Source organism: Nymphaea colorata, chromosome 5 (genome assembly GCF_008831285.2).
Source record: "Nymphaea colorata isolate Beijing-Zhang1983 chromosome 5, ASM883128v2, whole genome shotgun sequence".
Classification (NCBI taxonomy): Eukaryota; Viridiplantae; Streptophyta; class Magnoliopsida; order Nymphaeales; family Nymphaeaceae; genus Nymphaea; species Nymphaea colorata.
In genome coordinates, this window is record NC_045142.1 from 203,384 (window position 1) to 222,875 (window position 19,492).

Genomic DNA, 19,492 nt, shown 5'->3' on the forward strand with positions numbered 1-19,492 from the left:
TAAAATTTGCATTCTAGAGACTTCTCTTTCTAAACAACTCTGGAGATGCGAACGAACTACTTGTCTAGATAGATGCAAGTGCAATGTGCATCAGACCTTCAGGATGACATTTTAAAACCATATTTTAGAATTAAAACTTCTTTTTATCTCTAAAACTAAAGTTTTCCGAGTGTTCAAGTGTCATCAAAATTGAGTTTTAGGAAAAACCGAGTTTTGTAAAAATCGGAGTGAAAAAAACCTGATCCCCACCAGGTTACTCATAAAAGATGGGCTTTGGGTATGGCATCTATACAAAGAAACCGTGTTTTCAAAACTCATCAAAAAACTTGGTTTAGATACAACCAAGTTTTTACAAAATTAGGTTGGACGATTGATTTATAACTTGTAATGATATAGTTTATCTCGGTGGTTTGAAGAAAGATGGGAATTTGTTTTATGAAATGCAAGTATTAGGCAATTTCAGACCCCGCGGCATTAGCTTCGCTGTTCTGTCTGCATTAAACTGGGGCCTGATAAGGTACAAAATGGAAGCTTCCTCTTAGAAATGACATGTTAACAGCTTCTTCCCACATGATTAACCATGCACCATTAAATATTTGCAACAAAAAGGGACTAATTTATAGGACCAGGAAAGGTAGGGTGTCATCTAGTTGGAGGCAAATTTCCCTGGCTTTGAGAAGCTCCTTCGATGCAATTGATCAAACAAGCAAGAATATCACAACCGACAAACATAAATTTGAATCCACAGGGGAGAGGAGGGATTCATTGCTGGAATCCAGATCTGTTTTGAATGCAGCTCAGTGGATGAGCCCGAAATTTGATGATTTCACTCAAACGATGCTTGAAGAGAGCAATATTTTTTGCATGTGGCCGCACCGGATATTGCATATTGCCAGGGCAGGTTGCTTACACCGAATATTCCTTGCTTGAGTGGGGCCCCGTTTTGATCAGTATCAGATTTATGCTTCTAAACATTTGAACAATGAGGTTCCTAACATCCGAACAAGCAACAAATTACTACTTAATTTTTTAGCAATTAACAAATATCAATTCAACCTTCGAGAGGAACAAGCCACCTCAAACTTTAATTCAAAACAGCAAAAATACTCCTCTTAAAATACAAAAACATCTTCTGTTGGCCAATTAATAAACGGTTGTTTATGAGGGATATTCATTTGTCCCTTATATATATAAAAAAAAAATGCTTTTTATTAACCTTGTCTCTTTATGATTTTTTCTCAGATATTGAGCATTTATCTGTTTGCTATTAAAAGTTGAACGGTGGTTTATCATGTGTCCACTTGTTATGTGTCTTTCTGTAACTTTCTCCAAGTCCATTCAACGATCAAATGTGAAAACGCTACCACTTTACAAGTCAGTAATCAAAACAATGGTCTGTCTTCAACCGACTCTCTTGGAGAAAGACAAAAGATGCCTGACTCCATCCAGTGGACAGAGATTTACAATTAACAACACTTAGAAGGAACCATTAAAAATAACTATTAGCAAGTACATGTGATAAGTTGAAAATGCAAAGAGGGTGGAGTTGAAATTTTTAGGCAAGTCTCAATCTTATTTCTCATAATTCAGCTCACCTTGGTAGAGAGAGAGAGCATATGTGATATATATATATATATATATATATATATATATATATATATATTGAAAAATCGGTGGTAGGACACAAAGAAAAAGTAGTATCGTTTTTTTTGGGGGGCACCAAGTATGGTTTAGATCTTGTGTTTATCACTCAACGTCATCGTTCCAGTCACACCGCGTGCCAAACCATTAAATACTTTCAGTCTGCATGTCACGGGCTGACAACTTCGGCCCGTGCGGCGCGACAAGAACCTGATTGCCGCAAGCCTTCAAACCACCGAACGGGGCGCAAAAGTAGTTTGAGAAAACAAGTGTATAAAGAATGCTTGTAAATAAAGAAATCCCACAATGTATTCGCTTGAAGAATTAGTACATCACAAGAAAGATAAGTAAGAAGAATGATCTCGACTTTACTTATGTAGGATGGCCGAGGCCTCTTACAGGATTCCCATGCCGACCACCCAAAACAAGAAATCCCAATACTTACACTTAGACCGGTGGGAGGGTACTCCCTTACAAGTAAACATGCATAAGCAAATGACTCAACATAAGCAAAGGAAGCACAATGCAAAACAAAGCAAAGGACTGTACAGACTCCCAGACACAGGGGAACAGGCTCCCCCCTTCAAGTTAAGCGCCGTCCTCGGCGCCAGCAGTTTCATGATAGGCCTTGACTTCCAGCGGGTAGCGTTGCTTCATGCGGAATGCATACTCCCAGGTGGGGTTGTGTTTGCCTATCCACTTCACTTGGTACTTCTTCGGCTCCCCCAAATAGTTTGTCTTGTGCCGAAGAATTTCTTCCATCCGACGGTCCGCCGCTCGCTTGGTCGGCGGGGCTCGCTGCAGGATCGGGTCTCGTTCTGGAACGCTTCGCTCAGGGTCTTCCTCATCGATATAGAAGGGCTTCAGGTTACAAACATGGAACACTGAATGCACCTTAAAGTCTGGCGGCAAGTCTAGCTTGTAGGCTAGCTTTCCGATTCTCTTCAGCACTGTGAAGGGTCCCTCATACTTGCGGATCAATGACTTGTGTCGACCACGGAAAATGCCCGTGCGATCAGGGTAGAGCTTTACGAGGACTTGATCACCCACCCGGAATTCTATTGGCCTTCGATTCCGATCTGCAATCTTTTTCATCTTTTTGGCGGCCTTGTGTAAGAACGCCTTAGCCATTTTCATCTGGTCCTGCCAATCGCGAACGAACTGGTAGGCAAAAGTGGGTCTTCCCTTTTCTTAGGCTGCAAGGGTATGTGGCATCAACGGTTGTTGTCCAGTGGCTATTTCGAATGGACTATGTCCAGAAGACTCGCTCTTCTGCAAATTGTAGCAAAATTGAGCTACATCCAGCAATTTCACCCAATCTTTTTTATTCGCACTGACATAGTGTCGAAGGTATTGTTCCAACAATCCGTTGATTCGTTCAGTTTGGCCGTCCGTTTGATGGTGGAAACTTGTTGAGAATAATAAATCCGAACCCAACAAACGAAATACTTCGCGCCAAAATTTCCCTGTGAAGCGAGTGTCCCGATCACTGACAATGCTTTTCGGCACGCCCCAATGTTTGACAATATGCTTCACGAACAACTCGGCCGTCTTTTCCGTGGGACATTCTTTAGAGGCTGGGATGAAGGTGGCATATTTTGAAAATCTATCCACAACCACAAGGATGGAACTGAAGCCGTCAACTTTGGGCAAGCTGACGATGAAGTCCATGGAGAGGCATTCTCATGGACGTTCTGGAATAGGAAGAGGCTCCAAAAGACCGACAGGCTTCTGGTTTGTTCCCTTGTCCTGCTGACAGATCAAGCATATTTTCACATATGCTTCAACGTCGTCGCGCATTTGTGGCCAGTAGTAGCCACGTTCGAGCAGTGCCAGTGTCCGCTCTTGGCCAGGATGGCCAGCCCATAACGAGTCATGACACTCCTTCAGCAACTCTCGTCGGAGATTGCCCCATCTGGGCACGAATGATCATCCGCCCTTTGCCATCAAAAGTCCATCTTGTAGCCAAAATCGTCGCGTCTTTCTCGCCTCCGTTGTTTCGACCAAGTGCTTGGCCACTGGGTCCTGCTTTATGCCTTCTCGAATCCGCCCGAAAAGAGCACCCTCGAGCTGCGCTTCGGATGATGCCGTCCGGGTAGCTGCCAACTCCGCCTTCCGACTCAGTGCATCGGCTACAACGTTTGTCTTCCCTACCTTGTATTCCAAGGCAAAATCGAATTCTGCAAGGAATTCATGCCATCGAGATTGCTTCGAACTCAACTTCTTTTGAGTCTGGAAGTAGCTTGTAGCTACATTATCAGTCTTTACCACGAATTGGGACCCCAATAAGTAATGCCTCCATATGCGAAGACAATGAATAATGGCCGTCATTTCCCTTTCATGCATGGAGTACCGTCGCTCCGCGTCTTTCAGCTTCCGACTCTCATAGGCAACTGGATGACCTTCCTGCATCAAAACTCCACCAATGGCAAAATCTGATGCATCCGTGTGGACTTCAAATTTCCTTGTGTGGTCGGGCAACCTGAGCACAGGCTCCTGCGTCAGGGCCCTCTTCAACTTGTCGAAGGCATCTTCTTCGAGCTCTTCCCAAGCCCAAGTTCGGTTTTTCTTCAACAAATCAGTGAGAGGCGCAGTTATCAAAGAATACCCCTCAATGAATCGTCGATAGTAATTTGCCAAACCGAGAAAAGAACGTAGTTCCAGTACATTGGTTGGCGGTTTCCAGTCTCGAATTGCCCTCACCTTTTCTATGTCCATTCGCAGCTAACCTTTTCCCACAATGTGACCGAGAAAACTGATTTCCGATTGGCCGAATAGGCACTTCTCGCGCTTCACATAGAGTTCGTTTTCCTCCAATACCTTGAACACTGTTCGCAAGTGTTCCACATGGTCCCTCATGGAGCTGCTGTACACTACAATGTCATCAAAATAGACTACCCCGAACTTATCTAAGTACGGATAGAATATCTTATTCATTAGAGTCGAAAAAGTGGCTGGGGCATTCGTCAACCCGAACGACATTACCAAGAATTCAAAGGCACCGTAACGAGTGACGCAAGTGGTCTTTGGCTCGTCGCCATCAACAATCCGAACTTGCCAATATCCTGATCTGAGGTCTAACTTGGAAAACACTTGAGCTTTGCCTAGTTGATCAAACAGATCTGCAATCAAAGGTAAGGGGTACTTGTTATTCACCGTTACCTTGTTCAACGCTCGATAATCCACACATAGCCTTTTGGAGCCGTCATGCTTCGCTTGTAATAACACTGGTGCACCAAAAGGAGCTTTGGAGGGTCTGATTATACCTCCAGCTAGCATCTCGTCCAACTGTCGCCGAAGTTCTCTTAATTCTGCAGTGGTCATTCGATATGGTGCCATTGCCGGGGGTTTGGCACCAGGAAGGAGTTCGATGGCATGATCCACCTCACGTCGAGGTGGCAGCCGTCTAGGGAGCTCCGCGGGCATTGTTCCTGCGAATTCCGCTAAGACAGGCGCAAGCGCCTCTGGGACCAAACCAGGGGAGTCATTAGTCACTTCCCTGATTGCCACCAAGTACGGTTATTCGCCGTGCTTGAGGCCTTTATTCAACTGAAGGGCATATATCATTGCGGCTTTTCCTTTATCCCTCTTTATCGATGTTACTGGAACCATACAAGGGGACTTCTCATCCATGATACTGATACTGCGTAGGTGCGGCATTGGGACAATTTTCGCAGTACTGAGGAGCTCCATGCCTAGGATCATCCGGAAATCATCCATCGGGACCACCGAGAAGTTGGCCCTTCCTGACCAACTCTCAATCTTCACAACCGCATCTCGGGCCACTCCGTGGATGGGTTTGGCCTCTGAGTTTACCGCTTTCATGCGTAACTCTCCCCTCTCAAGGGTTAGGCCTAGTCTCCTTGCCTCCTCAACTGAGACAAAGTTATGTGTGGCTCCCGTGTCTACCATAGCCAGGGTAGACCTTTCATTTACCAGGATTTCTAAGTACATGAGATCGTTAGAAGGTGTTGTTGTCACCTTCACTTTTTCCTCCCTTTTTATGGTGTTCAAAAGTTGAAGTGCACCCATCTTTGGTCCTTCCCCTTCTTCACCTTGTACCGCATTAGCAGATTGCCTTGAAGAGCTTGCTTGATTGTCCCTGTTTCCATGCTTTGGACATTGCCTTCCTAAGTGATTGCCATCACAAAACCAACATTTCAACACTCTATTCTGAGAGTTGTCGTTTCTGTGAAAGAAAGTTCTTCTTTCGACTTGGCGCTGAGTTGATGGTTCATCTTTCCGTTCCCTTCGATCATCTTTCTTTCCTCCATGGTCAGGCTTCCTCGATGGCTTGAAGGCGTTAGTGTAGCTCTTGCGCTGAGTATCAGCCAAACGTTCTGCTACCACATAAGCATCCTCCAAGGTCTCCGGATTACTCCTTTCCACTTCGGATTGTGCCCACGACTGAAGTCCCAAAATAAACCAGTTCAATTTATCTTGTTCTTGCATATCTGACACATCTAACATCAGCCTTTGATAGGCCCTCACGTAATCTCGCAAGGATTCGGTATGTTTCAATTCACCAACCATCCGATAGGCATGGCGTGTCGCATTCGGGGGCATGAAGTAAGTTCTCAACTCTCGCTGAAAATCATCGAAAGTGTCTATTGTGCAGATCCCCTTTTGAATGTCGAGTCTTTTCCTTCTCCACCATGCCACAGCATCGCCCTCTAGCAACATAGCCGCAGTCTTGACTTGAAGGTCGTTCCCCATAACGCCTTGCAAGTCCAAGTAGTACTCCACTTGAAATAAAAAGTTGTCGATCACTCGACTATCCCGAGTTCCATTGTATTTAGCTGGTCTCTGAACGTCGACCCTCGCTGGCCGATCGTCACCTCCACCTACAGAGATTTGTCGCTGTAGTGTGTGGTTCTTTACCTGAAGTTCCTTGACTTCAGCCTGTAACGCGGTCACTGTGTCCGTCAGTGCCCGATTCATGGCCACTAGGTCGGCCATTTGTTCCCGTAGTACCTTCATTTCGTCATTCATTTCTCCGAAGGACTCAACTGCATTACCCAACGCTTCTTCATGAGTAGTTACGTCGGTAGCCAGCTTGTTCACCATCTCGGTCAGGTCTTCCTGACCCTGGGATGTACCCATCTCATCAGAATGGGCTACCCCCTTGCCCTTGGCACTTCGCAGATTGTATTGAGTCGCCAGGGCTTCTTCCTCTTCGATCAACGATCGTCGGAGGTCTCTTTCGATCAACGATCGTCGGCGTGTAGTTCTACACCGACTATCCAACCGCTTCCCCAGATTGCCGAACCTGGGCTCTGATACCAGTTGTCACGGGCTGACAACTTCGGCCCGTGCGGCGCGGCAAGAACCTGATTGCCGCAAGCCTTCAAACCACCGAACGGGGCGCAAAAGTAGTTTGAGAAAACAAGTGTATAAAGAATGCTTGTGAATAAAGAAATCTCGCAATGTATTCACTTGAAGAATTAGTACATCACGAGAAAGATAAGTAAGGAGAATGCTCTCGACTTTACTTATGTAGGATGGCCGAGGCCTCTTACAGGATTCCCATGCCGACCACTCAAAACAAGAAATCCCAAGACTTGACACTTAGACCGGTGGGAGAGTACTCCCTTACAAGTAAACATGTATAAGCAAATGACTCAACATAAGCAAAGGAAGCACAATGCAAAACAAAGCAAAGGACTGTACAGACTCCCAGACACAGAGGAACACTGCACGTCCACAGGCCCACGACCACGGATGGACACGAATCTAACTTAGCTAAATGCTGAGTAAAGTACTGTTGCAGATCGATATGAAGCTGAATCGGCCCATGTCGGCTGAGATGTAGCGTTATATGTACATCTTCAAACTTTAGTTTTTTTCTTTTCTTTTTGAGGCAAGGCCAATACGCATCAGTTTCCATTGCAAGATACAAACTGAGATTTGGAATATGGTTATAGAAAAATCCTCACTAGGAAAATCGTTCTAGTTCCCGTAATGTTTTCAAATGCATAAATCCAGGTCGAAAAGTTTTGAATTTTCCGGTGGAAAATATTGAAGAACCGTACAAAAAATACGTTGCAGATACAAAAAGTTTCTGAATCTTTTCATTTGTGTTTGAAAAGACAACAGATCGTCTTGCCGGGGCAACGGAACATGCCAATACAGGAAATAATTGTGGTAGGCCCGGCCAAACGCCGTCGATGGTGGTCGGTCGGATCCTGTTAGACATAAGTGGCATTTGAGGTGAGCCGTTATGGCACTAAATTCAGGGCCTTCCCTGGCTTGACGCTCACTCTTTTTTTAGACTTCTCCACCCGATTTATATGGAAACAGCATCTTCTGAATCATGTCGACACGCTCGGAAATGAGCTCAAAAGTGTACAAAGTAACTTCCGCTTGTACACCTGATGCCATTTGCTTCCGATGATCAGATTCTATCTTTATGACAGAGCCAGCTCAAGCAATTGCTTGCCATACAAATAACCTCCGTTTCTCGCATGTGCAACTTCATTAAGACGAGGTCCTTTGTCAGGTTTTGATAGAGTGGTTCACGTGGAAGAAAATAGAATGCTGAAATGGAGACAATTAATGAATCCTATGGTTCAAAAAGGAGAAAGGCAGACAACTGAGGCTCGTCAACCTCCGGTGGTCGTTTTTAGCTTTTACCGGTCCACCGGTTGCCTAGTTCTCCGCCGTAGAGCACGAATCATCGACAGAAACGGAGGAGCTCATACTGAAGAGTTGAAAATTTTGACTCCAATCCTTCTATCTTCAGGTAAAGTTGGAGGGCCAAGGAGAGCTACGCCACTTTGTTTTCCCAATGTCGTAATGCTTGGGAACGTATGAAGATTCCGATCGTCGCAAAACCACAAACTGCTACTGCTCGATGACGCCTCTTTATTGTCACAAAGTTTCTCTTGAGTGATGTTGCGATCAATCGCCACCTGAAATCTGTCCATCATTTTTCAGCTTTCTACTGCTTTATGCCTTTATCCCCCGTTTTCGGGAAAAAAGAAAAAATCAATTGTCACTATCAACATTGATGGTGACGCACAGGCAAGAAGGCAAGCGAGGCGAATGGTCGATTCAGATGAAAAATTGCGGATGATAATATGCATGCCCTGGTTGGACAGTTTCCCTCTACAAAATATGATCAGGAAATGACGCTGCAGATGGCACTGATCTCCGAGAGAATGCCTCAAAATCAGAAAAACACGATCAATGCAACAAGTGGAAGGGACAAACGCATTCATTCCACTTACCAATAGGTTACAAGGCAAAAGGAAGCGTTTGATTTCGACTCTTGCTTGATATAGCTGGACTCCCATCCTGTACAAACCATCTGCTTAAAAGGTTTTTAGGCAGCAGACAACAGGGTTGTGGAACAGATTACCTTATAGCTATTGGAGAGCTCTCAACACGGCAACTTCTCTTTATTGACTATGCCCATGTAGTACTCTCATGTTGTTGCAGTATCAGCACATTACTTATACACCATTTTTTCTTTTTCTAGCTGGTTGGCTACTAATGCTGGCCAATATTAACAGTAAGCCATTAATGAGAAAAAAAACTCGACACCAAGCCCTCCCATGTGCCATAGAATGTGCATACAGGATTCAAAGTAGTTTATCAGTTAAAACATTATCTTCTATTTTTTTTTTATTAAAGATACACGATGATGTTTTTCCTTCTTATATAACGACGGACGATATAATCCATGTCTTGTTTCTAAACAAACAAATAGGCAGACCATATCTTTAAGTTTCCTTCTGCTGTGTTGGCTGAACTGCTCTGATGAATTTTGAAGCGGGGCACGATATCCACTCGCTCTCTCTCTCTCTCTCTCTCTCTATATATATATATATATATATATATATATATATATATATACGTGAAAAGACAGAGTCGTAGCATAAAAACGCTATCTCACTCAATCTGGTGGTAGAGATGAACTGAATAAGCACCATAATACACCTTAAAAAAAAAAAAAAAAAAAAAAAACACTCTTTAAGACATTAAATCTGTAAACGTTGAGAGTTACTTGTTTCTGTTACCCGATTTTTGGTACCCTTTAAAGAATTGCATGGTTAAAAGCAAACTCTGCAAGTTACGTTGGCAAAATTATACATCTGGGTCTATATACACACGAAAACCGCCGCTACAGGTTCTAGCAAGTTGGTCGCCGCTGCCATTTGAAGTGATTTGAACTTTGAATTAGAGTAATTGCAAGTTCATTTTCTTGCTCCTTCTTTTCACTTCTCTTGTTTTGGCTTCTAACTTGCAGTGAGCCCCGCATTCTCCTTCATGTAATGTTCCCAACAGTGGCAAGAAACGTCTTTCATCTTAACCAAAAGAATGACAGGCAAACCGCACTATTTGGCAGTCTATTTCACCTGCAACACAGGAAAAACCTGGCCAGATGGAGGAATGGAAAAAATTTATGCTTAATGCATGCATCCAGAAAGCTTGCAATAGAGCCTATGCATGGTTCCTTGAGGTTAAGCTGAAGCCCAGCCTAGGGCCAGGCAGGAATCTGCCGCTGAATATATGACGGCAGGTAAAGACATTTCCAGACATTAACCAAAACCAGATTAATGCATGCAGAAAGAAGAGAGAAAATTTAGGACCATCGCCTTAAAAACAAGAAGGCAGCCCAGGTTACAATCGTTCAAGAAACTTTTGGGCTAGAATAGCCTCAAATGAATCAGATTGGCGAAACTTGCCCACATGACAAGAAAGAAGAAAAAGGTTCCAACATATTAAACTGAGAAAGAAGAAAACGGATCATGTGGCAGCGCGTCTTAGAATTACAACCATGGAACTCGTTGCATTCCCGTGTTTCGTCCGTCACAGATTGTTCTATGCCTCCATGACTGAACTTTTACGGCTACTTGACAGCCAAAAAGCTAATCAGTTAAACTCGAGGGGAGGCAATTTCGTCTATCCGTACCATAAGTCGGATAACACAATGAGATAGGTTTCTTCAATGTTCCAAGAGGGAAATTTTTCCCCCTTCGAGAAAGAACACCAAGTGCAAAGATGCTATACTTAAATATGCAAATTGGGCTGTAAATTGCTGAAATCCAGTAGCAGAAAACTGAAAAAGAAGAAAGGAGTGAACAGAAAGGGAAAGAGAAAGGAGGAGGAGGAGGGAGGGATTACCCGCCGTTGTTGGTTCCTTCCGCTGTCTGCAAAGCATTTTTCAACCGAGGGAAGGAAGTGCAGGCAACCGCAATGGTCCAGGGAGCAGGGCGCCGGGGGAGGAGGAGAAGGCTTTCGAGCTTCGGCCCGAGAAGTCCACATTCGCTGTGAGAAGGACATCCCACCACGGAAGCACCATAGCCCCGACAGTAGGCGGAGTATGGGAGGACCTTCTTATTCGGCAGTGAAGGACTCTGTGGATGAGACGAGGCCACGTACTCTCTGCGAGGCACTGCAATAAAAGCCGAAGAGTCTGTCCCGCCATGAGACTCGCTCTGGAAGCGCTACGTCTTTGAGTAGGTACAACCAACCAAGTAAGACGCTTGGGTTGACCCCCTCATCAAATTCGGTCCAAAGCTCAGCCAAATGCCCGTTTCGAAGAAGAAGGACGAGAATTACAAGTTACTCACTAGCAAGTAGTGACCGTGTCATCTTCGTGAACCTTGCTCTCTGGAAAAACCTAAGAACTAGAGGTCCCTGATGGAGATGCACCATATAGATAGACCCCGCACCGTTAACGCTTACGCCTTGAGTCAGGCTCTCTTGGTCGATAATAATAACAATAATAGCAATAACCACAAGTTTAGAGATGTTTAGACATCACATTCGGACATTAGTTTTTACATAAACTAGCCCTTTCTAATATTGCGAAAACAATAAGCATAAGCTTCTATTTCAAGAAATCTATTGGTTCTTTCCCTCATGGGCATATGTAGGATTCCAAGAAATTGAAGATAAAACATGAAAAGTACATCCATAGATTTGCTTTGGCTGCATCAACTGGCAACTTGAACTTCCAAAGGAGAAATGTGAGTGAGTGGATCCACACAAGCGCTTATTTATGGCTTAACTTGGACGGTTATTGCATGTTGCAATGAAACTGCTGTTTCTCCCAGCTCGCATGGCCCACGCACACGCATATACCATCTCTGACTTAGGCGGCAAAAACGCAATAGTTGCTCAACAATGTGCAGTGTGAACACGAATTGTGACGTTTAAATAGTCACTGACTTGATGAATATGGTTGCACTTATTTGACTAGAATAAGTCGGATAATCTGGAATCCAAACCATGGTTCCAACCAGTAATAAAGATTACCAGTTTTAACAAAAAAATCCGTGCTATGCAGATAATAGGATGCCTGAACAGGATTAGCTTCACAAGAGGAAATCAGCAATTAATTTCAAAATGAAAGCAATGTAAACATACAAATGGCTAATGAAATTCCTCCAGCTCCTGTTTTATGTCCACAATAATGATTAAACGTCATCGATAGCTCTTACATGTGCAGTAATTTAGAATATAATACAAGCTTAAGACGGGAATGACCGCCAGACCAAGAAATATTTCATCATTTTGCATCATGCTAACTGAAGTGATGATTTTCAGAACTTCTGCAGCAGGAATACCGCAGATTCTTTTCCTTCCTGGTTTAATCAAAGTTGCCTATGATAGAAATCAAAACCGCAAAATAGCCTAGACAGGTTCGGAGACCCCACTCAATGTCATTCTTCAGGATAGCAGCAGCCAGTGGAATGTCAACTGCTCCTCTTTCCACATTTCCTTGGCCACTCATCACTTTCAACTCTTTGCCAAACTTTCCGGTAGATGGCTGTGCTATGTGCATTCAAGGGATTGATTTGGATATTAAATACACGAAAAAAAAATGTCAATGCACGTTACTGGCCAATAAATACATGCTTCATGCAGGTTGATTTCTAAAGCACAGAAATATCATTTGAATAACTATGAAACAGAAGAACTAGTGAATCTAAAACACAAAAATTACAACAGAAAAGATAGGTCATTCACATGGATTTGGAATGACTAGCTTTTGAGAAACTGTAAAAGTTACCGCAGGTGAACCAAAACTCATGCTGTTCTGCATTGGACAAGAAACCTCAAGCTCAGAGACAAACTTAGACACTTCACACAAATCAGCAAGACATGAGATACGCAAGTAACACCAGCTTTTATGTTTAGAAATGGGAAGACAAATCTACCATGATGATCTATTTCATGCCAAGAGCATATACGTTAGGAGTTTCACATTATTAAACGTTTACCTCTGGTTTGCTGCTATCAGTTTCAATAACTGGGTCATTAGAAAATGACTGATCCTCAACAACAGCACCGACTTCGGCTCCAGCATTTCTTTGATCTTGTTCAAAAGGCTCTGTAGCACTATATATGGACTTGGATAACAATCCTGGAACTAGAACAAGACCTTCAGTGTTCCCTATGAAGTCATCTATCATGGCCTTCCTGGCCTCAGGGCCCTCAGCCACAGATAGACCTGGAACTAGGAGGGCGTCATCACTGTTCTCTACAGAATCCTGCATCACGGTCTTACGCCTTTTAGGCATAGCCTTCACCTCTTGTTTTGCAAGCATTTGGGTAAATTCAGTCTCAGGCAATTCCTCTATTGCTTTTTGGAGTTCAGGAGAATCCCAATCTTCTTCTATAATAATAGTACCCTTGGTTATCCATAGTTTTAGAACTCGGTTCGGCCCGGGTTGCCATTCAGTTTCTCCAGATCCTCCCTTCAGTATAAACTTGAATTGGGTCTTACTCTCAATAGGGATATTCTGTTAAAATATATGCAACCATTAGCTAACAACAGGAGAGAGCTCACTACAAGGTAGAATTTTTTTCTTCTTACCTGTTCTACTGTCCAAATATGGCCTTCTGACCAAGTCATAGGAATGGCTGCAGATGGGTCCCATGAACCAAATATTGGATCTTCACCAACCAAGAAAAACTGTTGGCCAAATAAACATTTCTTTCGCAAAACAAATCTGATACAAACAGTCATGTTCCCTGATAGTCATAAATAGACAAACAATGTTTAACCGACTGAAAGGGATATACTTGAAAATCAAATTCTACTTAGCAGATGTAAGTGTGTCCTACTTGCTTCAGGAGCACCAAAGCCAACCTGTGGGAAAACAATAACCAAAAGGACGAAAAAAATATATAATGAGCAATGATAGAACTGCAAACTATCAAAGGCTTTTATAATGAACACAAAGAAAAAATCATAGAATAAATATGAACCAAAATCTAAGGGAACAACAAGTTAGAGCATCAATTCTATCACTTTACATTTTACAAACAGCTCACCACTTACATCAATCACTTTGACAAGTGTAAATCCCTTCACTGAAGTCATGAATCAACAACCCAGTAAACAGATCTTAGTATCTTACATACTCCTTTCTTTTCATGCCTTAATCTTCCCCGTTGACAGATAAAGATATGCCAGCCCATAAATCTTCACTGCAGGCTCATCTCATGCACCGGTGTTGAACTTCAAAACCAGTTGCTGCCACTTGCCAGGTTGTAGCAAGTGAGAGCATCAACTACATGTTTTCTAGCGTAAACATTTGAATCTTTGATAGCTGGCACAGCAAAACAATTTCACTCTTGATGTATGGATGCACTCATTCCAGCCTGGAGTTTATAGCATATGCTTTACCACATTATTGGGCTGCAGAATTCCAAACTCCAGTTTATCCACTGCTGCGTCCCTCTTGCTTCTGCCAGATATACCTAAGCTCCGACCTGAAGGATTATATGCTTTATCACCATTGTCGATAAATAGTTGAATTCCCACCTTCCCACTTCCCACTTCCCACCAATAATATCCGAAATAAACATAACGTATCCCTAGCTTTTTTTTCCACTATGTTCAGCCATTCTTACAGCTATTGAATGACAAGATTTTGGTTGGTTTGCCCCATGAATACTAAAAGGTCCAATAACACAAAGAGTTCAATCAGTCAAGAGCTGAATCATCATTCTGTCAAGATTCTCATTCCCAGCAGTGTTCGAAGTTCAAAATAGCCTTGCATGTGATGAGTGCATCAGTTCAAGAAGATCTGCAGAAGTCCTATGAATACAGAAAGTGTGCTACTTCACAAAATGCTTTGGAAAGAAATAGCTAAATCTCAATCTCCAATTCAAAGAAAATGTATCGTTCATTTTCCTACTTCTAAGCACCAGATCCACGATCGATCCTGAAAACCAACAAAAGATTCAAACGATTTCGAAGAAGTTTACCTCTAACAGAGTGATTTGCTAAAATATTACAGAATGGCAACATAAAAGGAAAAGTGTAAAGGTAGCATCGTGATTTCTGAATATCTTTTGTTGAACAGTAAAGCATAGCACGAACGAGTTCCGAATAAAAACAAGACCAATAAAATAATCTTCCACCATGCCAACAAGGAGATAATTCAGATGGCCAACACTTCATGGAGGAGAAGACACTGCACCTTGTTCAGGTGCAACGGACCAGGAGAAGAAGGTAAGGATGAATGCGGCGAAGATGAACGAAAAGGCCCCAAACGTAGGCACCGGTCTGGAGGAATGGCCCCGAAAGAATGAATATTTGGAAAGAGGAAGCTACGCAAAGCACGAATTCTGAGGTTTCGAGTCAGGGAGGGCGAGGTCGATCGGGCAAGCCGATCACTTTCGAGGACTTGGGAGAGGCTCTTTGATGAGCAACAGCAGCCACTCATAGTTTCCATGGAACGACCCTTCCTCTTCGCCTTCGCGTCCTTCAAACAGTTGAAGAAGAAACGCAACGCAAGAGAGAGCGAGAGGCTACGCCTTCAGCACCCACCTCAGGTGGGTGCTCTCTCCCCTTCTTTTCGTCCTCAGTCTCCCCCTCGTTTGGGGTTCTACTGTTTGATGACGGAGCAACCGTGAGGAAGAACAGTCACACTTCTTAGTGTTCCTCAGCCTACAACAAGGGGGAAAAGAGAGGGAGAGGGAGAGGGAGGGGAAGAGAGAGAGGCACTCGTCCAGATGTGGGGTCGAAGGCCAGTGCTTTCTGGCCTCAACGTCCCTGCGCCGTGGTTTTGGTGGACAGAAAACTCCAGAAAATTAGTGAGGTGGATGTGCTTCATTTGGCTCTCCAGATCAATGTTGTCTTTTTCTACCTTCCCCTCATGTCTATTATCCGGTAGAATCTTTCACAAGAGCGAGCGATCTATCAATAATACGAGCAATTCGAATAGTGTCTCTCTCTCTCTCTCCAGAGCTCTGGTGAATGGTATTTCGTGATTCCGGTGAGGAGGAAAAGGGCATTTACACAATGTAAATAAACACCTGAAACGGAGTCCACAAGCTTTATCGTGGAAAAAGTGAGGCTGTGAACGCAGAGGAAGCCAGAAACTAGTCAGTAGGGCAACAGGGAGAAAGGGCCTATAATGCCGCCAATCATACCACGACTGCACCATCATACGCAGCGCAGTCGAGAGCTTCAAGTATTCAACAAACAATGACAGAAGAGAAATGCTCTGCACACCTGCCAAGAGGATGCACCACTTGTGCCGTTTTGCCTTCTGTGCTCTACTAACAACTTTGACGTCACCGGTCTTCCTCCACCAATGGAAAATAAAAAAAAAAAAAATATGCCGCTTACGCCTTTGTGCTTGGTTGATTTTCCATTTGAAAATTGAAACTGTAGAACTTGCCCCTCCAAGAGCAGCCCCTGGAAAAAGCACGACCTCTTCGTATGCTGGTGGTGGGCTCGCATGTTTCAGACAGGCTTTCTTTTCCAACAGAAATACAATTTCTTTCACATCCATATTTGCTTTTGGCTCGAAGCTTGTTTGTTTGCCAGCACAAAAAAGGGGCCGTAGCTCTGAAATAAGCTATTACGCCATGAAGTATGAAAATCTCGTGACGGTTTTTTTTTTTTTTTGTCCTGAAGTAAGAGCAGTTTCCAATATTATAAAAATGATCATAATCGTGCGTGATCAAGCAACTGAACGCAGTTCATTCCTTTTCCCTTTTTGTTTTTACAGTTTTACTTCACCGAAGGTGAAAGCTTTATCATGTTGCCCTGCACGGTGAAGAACGAACTTGACTCGATTACTTCAACCTAATCTTGTTCCTTTGGGGACAAGAAGGATGTATTTTCAATTTTTCTACAATGGCTGGAGAACTTACCCTACCCTGGAGCACCCCCTAACTTCTCTACAGTCATCCGAAGGGGAGAAAAAAAATATCTTTAACTTTTATCACCCTCTTTCTATACGGAAATGGGAACCGTAGACGTTACCTATGTTTGACGCTACGAACATTCTTCATCCCAAGTGAAAAATGCCATGCTCATGAACCACACCCTAGGGACATTATTGAAAACGATAACTTCTAGCATAATGCATATTTGTGACCATGAATAGTACAATATCACATAATAGTCCTTTAAATTCTCCAATAAATTATTTGCTAGCGCCGTAAGGAAAATTAAGTCTTAACCACCCGTATTTGGAAGATTTGAGGCAAACAAACTAATATTTTTGGACGCGCACACCACACACCGGAATATATTAAACGACCACACAACTTCAGCAACGAAAGCACAGAAAGATCATGCGCAAACTTGTCCTCTTTCTCAAGCATACGAAGATCATAGGTTCATAGCCAACAATACAGCACCTTTTAACTAGAATCGTCATTCTTGCTCCGAGAAAGGTAGAGACGAAAAGAAAATCTCGTTACCTTATGTGGTATACGTACAAGCCCCTTCAAGATTTAATCATGTCTAATCTTTTCCTTATTATATCACATTAAAACAGAAGTTACTAGTATCAGAGGGCAGAAGTGAAGTCAATTGCTGAAAGACCGTCAGAAAGATCATTTATGCAGGATATGGCGGAAGTGAAGTCGATTGCTGAAAGACCATCAGAAAGATCATTTATGCAGAATATCTGAATATAAAAGTAAGAGCGATTCAGATCATGCACATGAAGGAAAAAACAAAAAGCATTTAAGAGACCTCCAGCCCAGATAAAATCGTCTAATAAGCCTATAAATTCCGAAAAATAACCTCCTCTGATGAAGTTGAAACCACTGGCAAGAGAGTAAGACCTATGCTTGACTGCAACGTTTACCTGTCGGGAGTTGCTCTCGTTGTTCATTCACCGACAGAAACGGTTAAGAAACTAATGACCAGGAGATTATTTCAATTTTGGCAATAGTAAATACGAAAGGTCATGTGGAGTATTGCAAAGGCAAATCACTACAAGCTGCTGTCATGAACGTTGACAACCTTGCGTCTAAAATAGTATCATTTATCGGACGCAAGAATGGGCAAAGTTACGAGTCTTAGACTACTAAAAGTTGACTGAAATATTAACGTGCAAATGGAGGAAACCCCACGCAAAATTTTTGTTGTGATCAAAGATGGAGCCTGAACAGCAGGAATAGCTATCTTTTCTAATGAGAAGAAGATGGATAGATCCTATGGCTGCAGACTACCAACACGACAACTGGAACATATAAAAAATTAATTCGTTTTAATTTATAAAAATGACAGATCATGACGCTCTGACTAACTGTGCTCATAAAAGAACGGTGTGACATCAACAGATAACTTCATTTACTAGGATCTGAGGAAGCAAATAAAGGACCAACTTGATCCATGTCGCTTGTGATATCTGTCCTAGCAAATCCAACAAGCTGCAACTTCTCCTAGACAAGATAACCCTTCAACTGGTTATGAAAGGATAGGATTGCACACCGTAAGTTTCCAACCAATCAAATTTGATACGAGGAAGATGGGCTTCCAACTTCCAAAAATAACCACGAGATGGACTGCCATGAAATGTACATTCGTTCATGCTTCCAGAAGACTACATTACTTGGAAGCTTAGATACCAAGAATGAATAAGCAATTGAGGGATGGAGGAGAAAATTCCAAATATGCTGGCAGAAGCATATTAGGAGTATATAAATAAGACAATGAAAAACATATCAAGCAAATAATGGCAATTCGTGAATGTAAATAAATAAGAAAAGGACTTGAATACTCTTAATAAACACATAACAGATTAAAGAATTGAAGAAGACAGCAAAAAGTTCTTATAACAATAAATGTCATTAGGACAGAAATAGTGTATCTTGCCCCAAAGCCGTGTTGCAAAACCAACATGAAAGGCAAGCATTCCTTATATCCAAATCTACATTTTTCTGGTTTGAACTCTGCCTCGGCAATGAAGTGTTAACTTCATTCAAGAGTGGTCAAGTTAGTTGAGATGGACCCTAAGGTACATTCTTTTTAGTAGGATTTTGTGCCGGCAAGGATTTATAAGGTTTATCGAAGAGGGATCAAGATGGGATGCAGTTTACTTAGTTTCCAACAAGATGATGCAATTACTGATCATTCTCAGCAAGCAACGCGATTAAAAATTGATGCTTTTGCCATGACTTTCTTTTATAAAGAAAAATGGCAATAAAAGGATTTTCACCTTCTTGGTCGAATGTAGGTGTCACTTTGAGCAGCTTCAAGGAAATTGTCATGTATTTGGTGGAGTCTCTTTCACGCAGCTGGTGGGAGAGTACTGCAGCTTGGCGCCTTGGTTACAGTTCACTTAACATCAGTTTACTGTTCACTTACAGTGGCAGCTTTCACATCCACCAGTGGTCTACAAATAAATTTCAATACGGGATAAGCTTTGAAGCCTTTGAATTTGCCTTGCAAAAGTCATAGGCGAGTCCTTGCGCCTTGCGGCGATGTCTCAACGCTCTTCAGAAGAACCGTGGAGAGCTATTTTTTCAAAGGAACTTTGTACCATCAAATCGTTTATACGAGAGAAAATAACTCGTCTGAAAATGCAATCACGCAAGGAATAGCAAGACAATGAAAAGAACCAGTCGAGAGAACAGC

General features: G+C 42.7%; 1 protein-coding gene across 9 annotated transcripts; it reads right to left on the reverse strand.

The window, feature by feature from the left end:
- Positions 1-9,692: 9,692 nt before the first annotated feature.
- On the reverse strand, positions 9,693-19,480 carry LOC116255166 (uncharacterized). 9 transcript variants are annotated; one of them, XR_004172828.2, is made up of 6 exons: positions 15,087-16,104; positions 13,723-13,747; positions 13,472-13,629; positions 12,876-13,397; positions 10,771-12,421; positions 9,693-10,001 (listed from the first exon to the last, which is right to left on the reverse strand). XR_004172828.2 is itself a non-coding variant. In XM_031630944.2 (6 exons), the coding sequence occupies exons 2-6, from the start codon at positions 13,979-13,981 to the stop codon at positions 12,242-12,244; spliced, it is 927 nt and encodes a 308-aa protein (XP_031486804.1). In that variant the 5' UTR covers positions 13,982-14,828; positions 19,074-19,480; the 3' UTR covers positions 9,693-12,241. The 9 variants fall into 9 exon arrangements, 7 of the variants coding, with proteins under 7 accessions (XP_031486804.1, XP_031486802.1, XP_031486803.1 ...); XR_004172829.2 differs by having other exon boundaries at positions 9,693-10,019; XM_031630944.2 differs by lacking the exon at positions 15,087-16,104 and adding exons at positions 13,940-14,828; positions 19,074-19,480 and having other exon boundaries at positions 9,693-12,421.
- Positions 19,481-19,492: the final 12 nt, after the last annotated feature.

Bases quoted from the DNA above. Each gene is read 5' to 3' on its own strand.
- LOC116255166 (XM_031630937.2), bottom strand. From the start codon at position 15,341: ATGGAAACTATGAGTGGCTGCTGTTGCTCATCAAAGAGCCTCTCCCAA. The intron at 13,398-13,471 runs GTAAGAAGAAAA...ATATTTTAACAG, and splicing joins ATATTTGGACAGTAGAACAG to AATATCCCTATTGAGAGTAA. The intron at 12,422-12,875 runs GTAAACGTTTAA...CACATAGCACAG, and splicing joins CTGATAGCAGCAAACCAGAG to CCATCTACCGGAAAGTTTGG.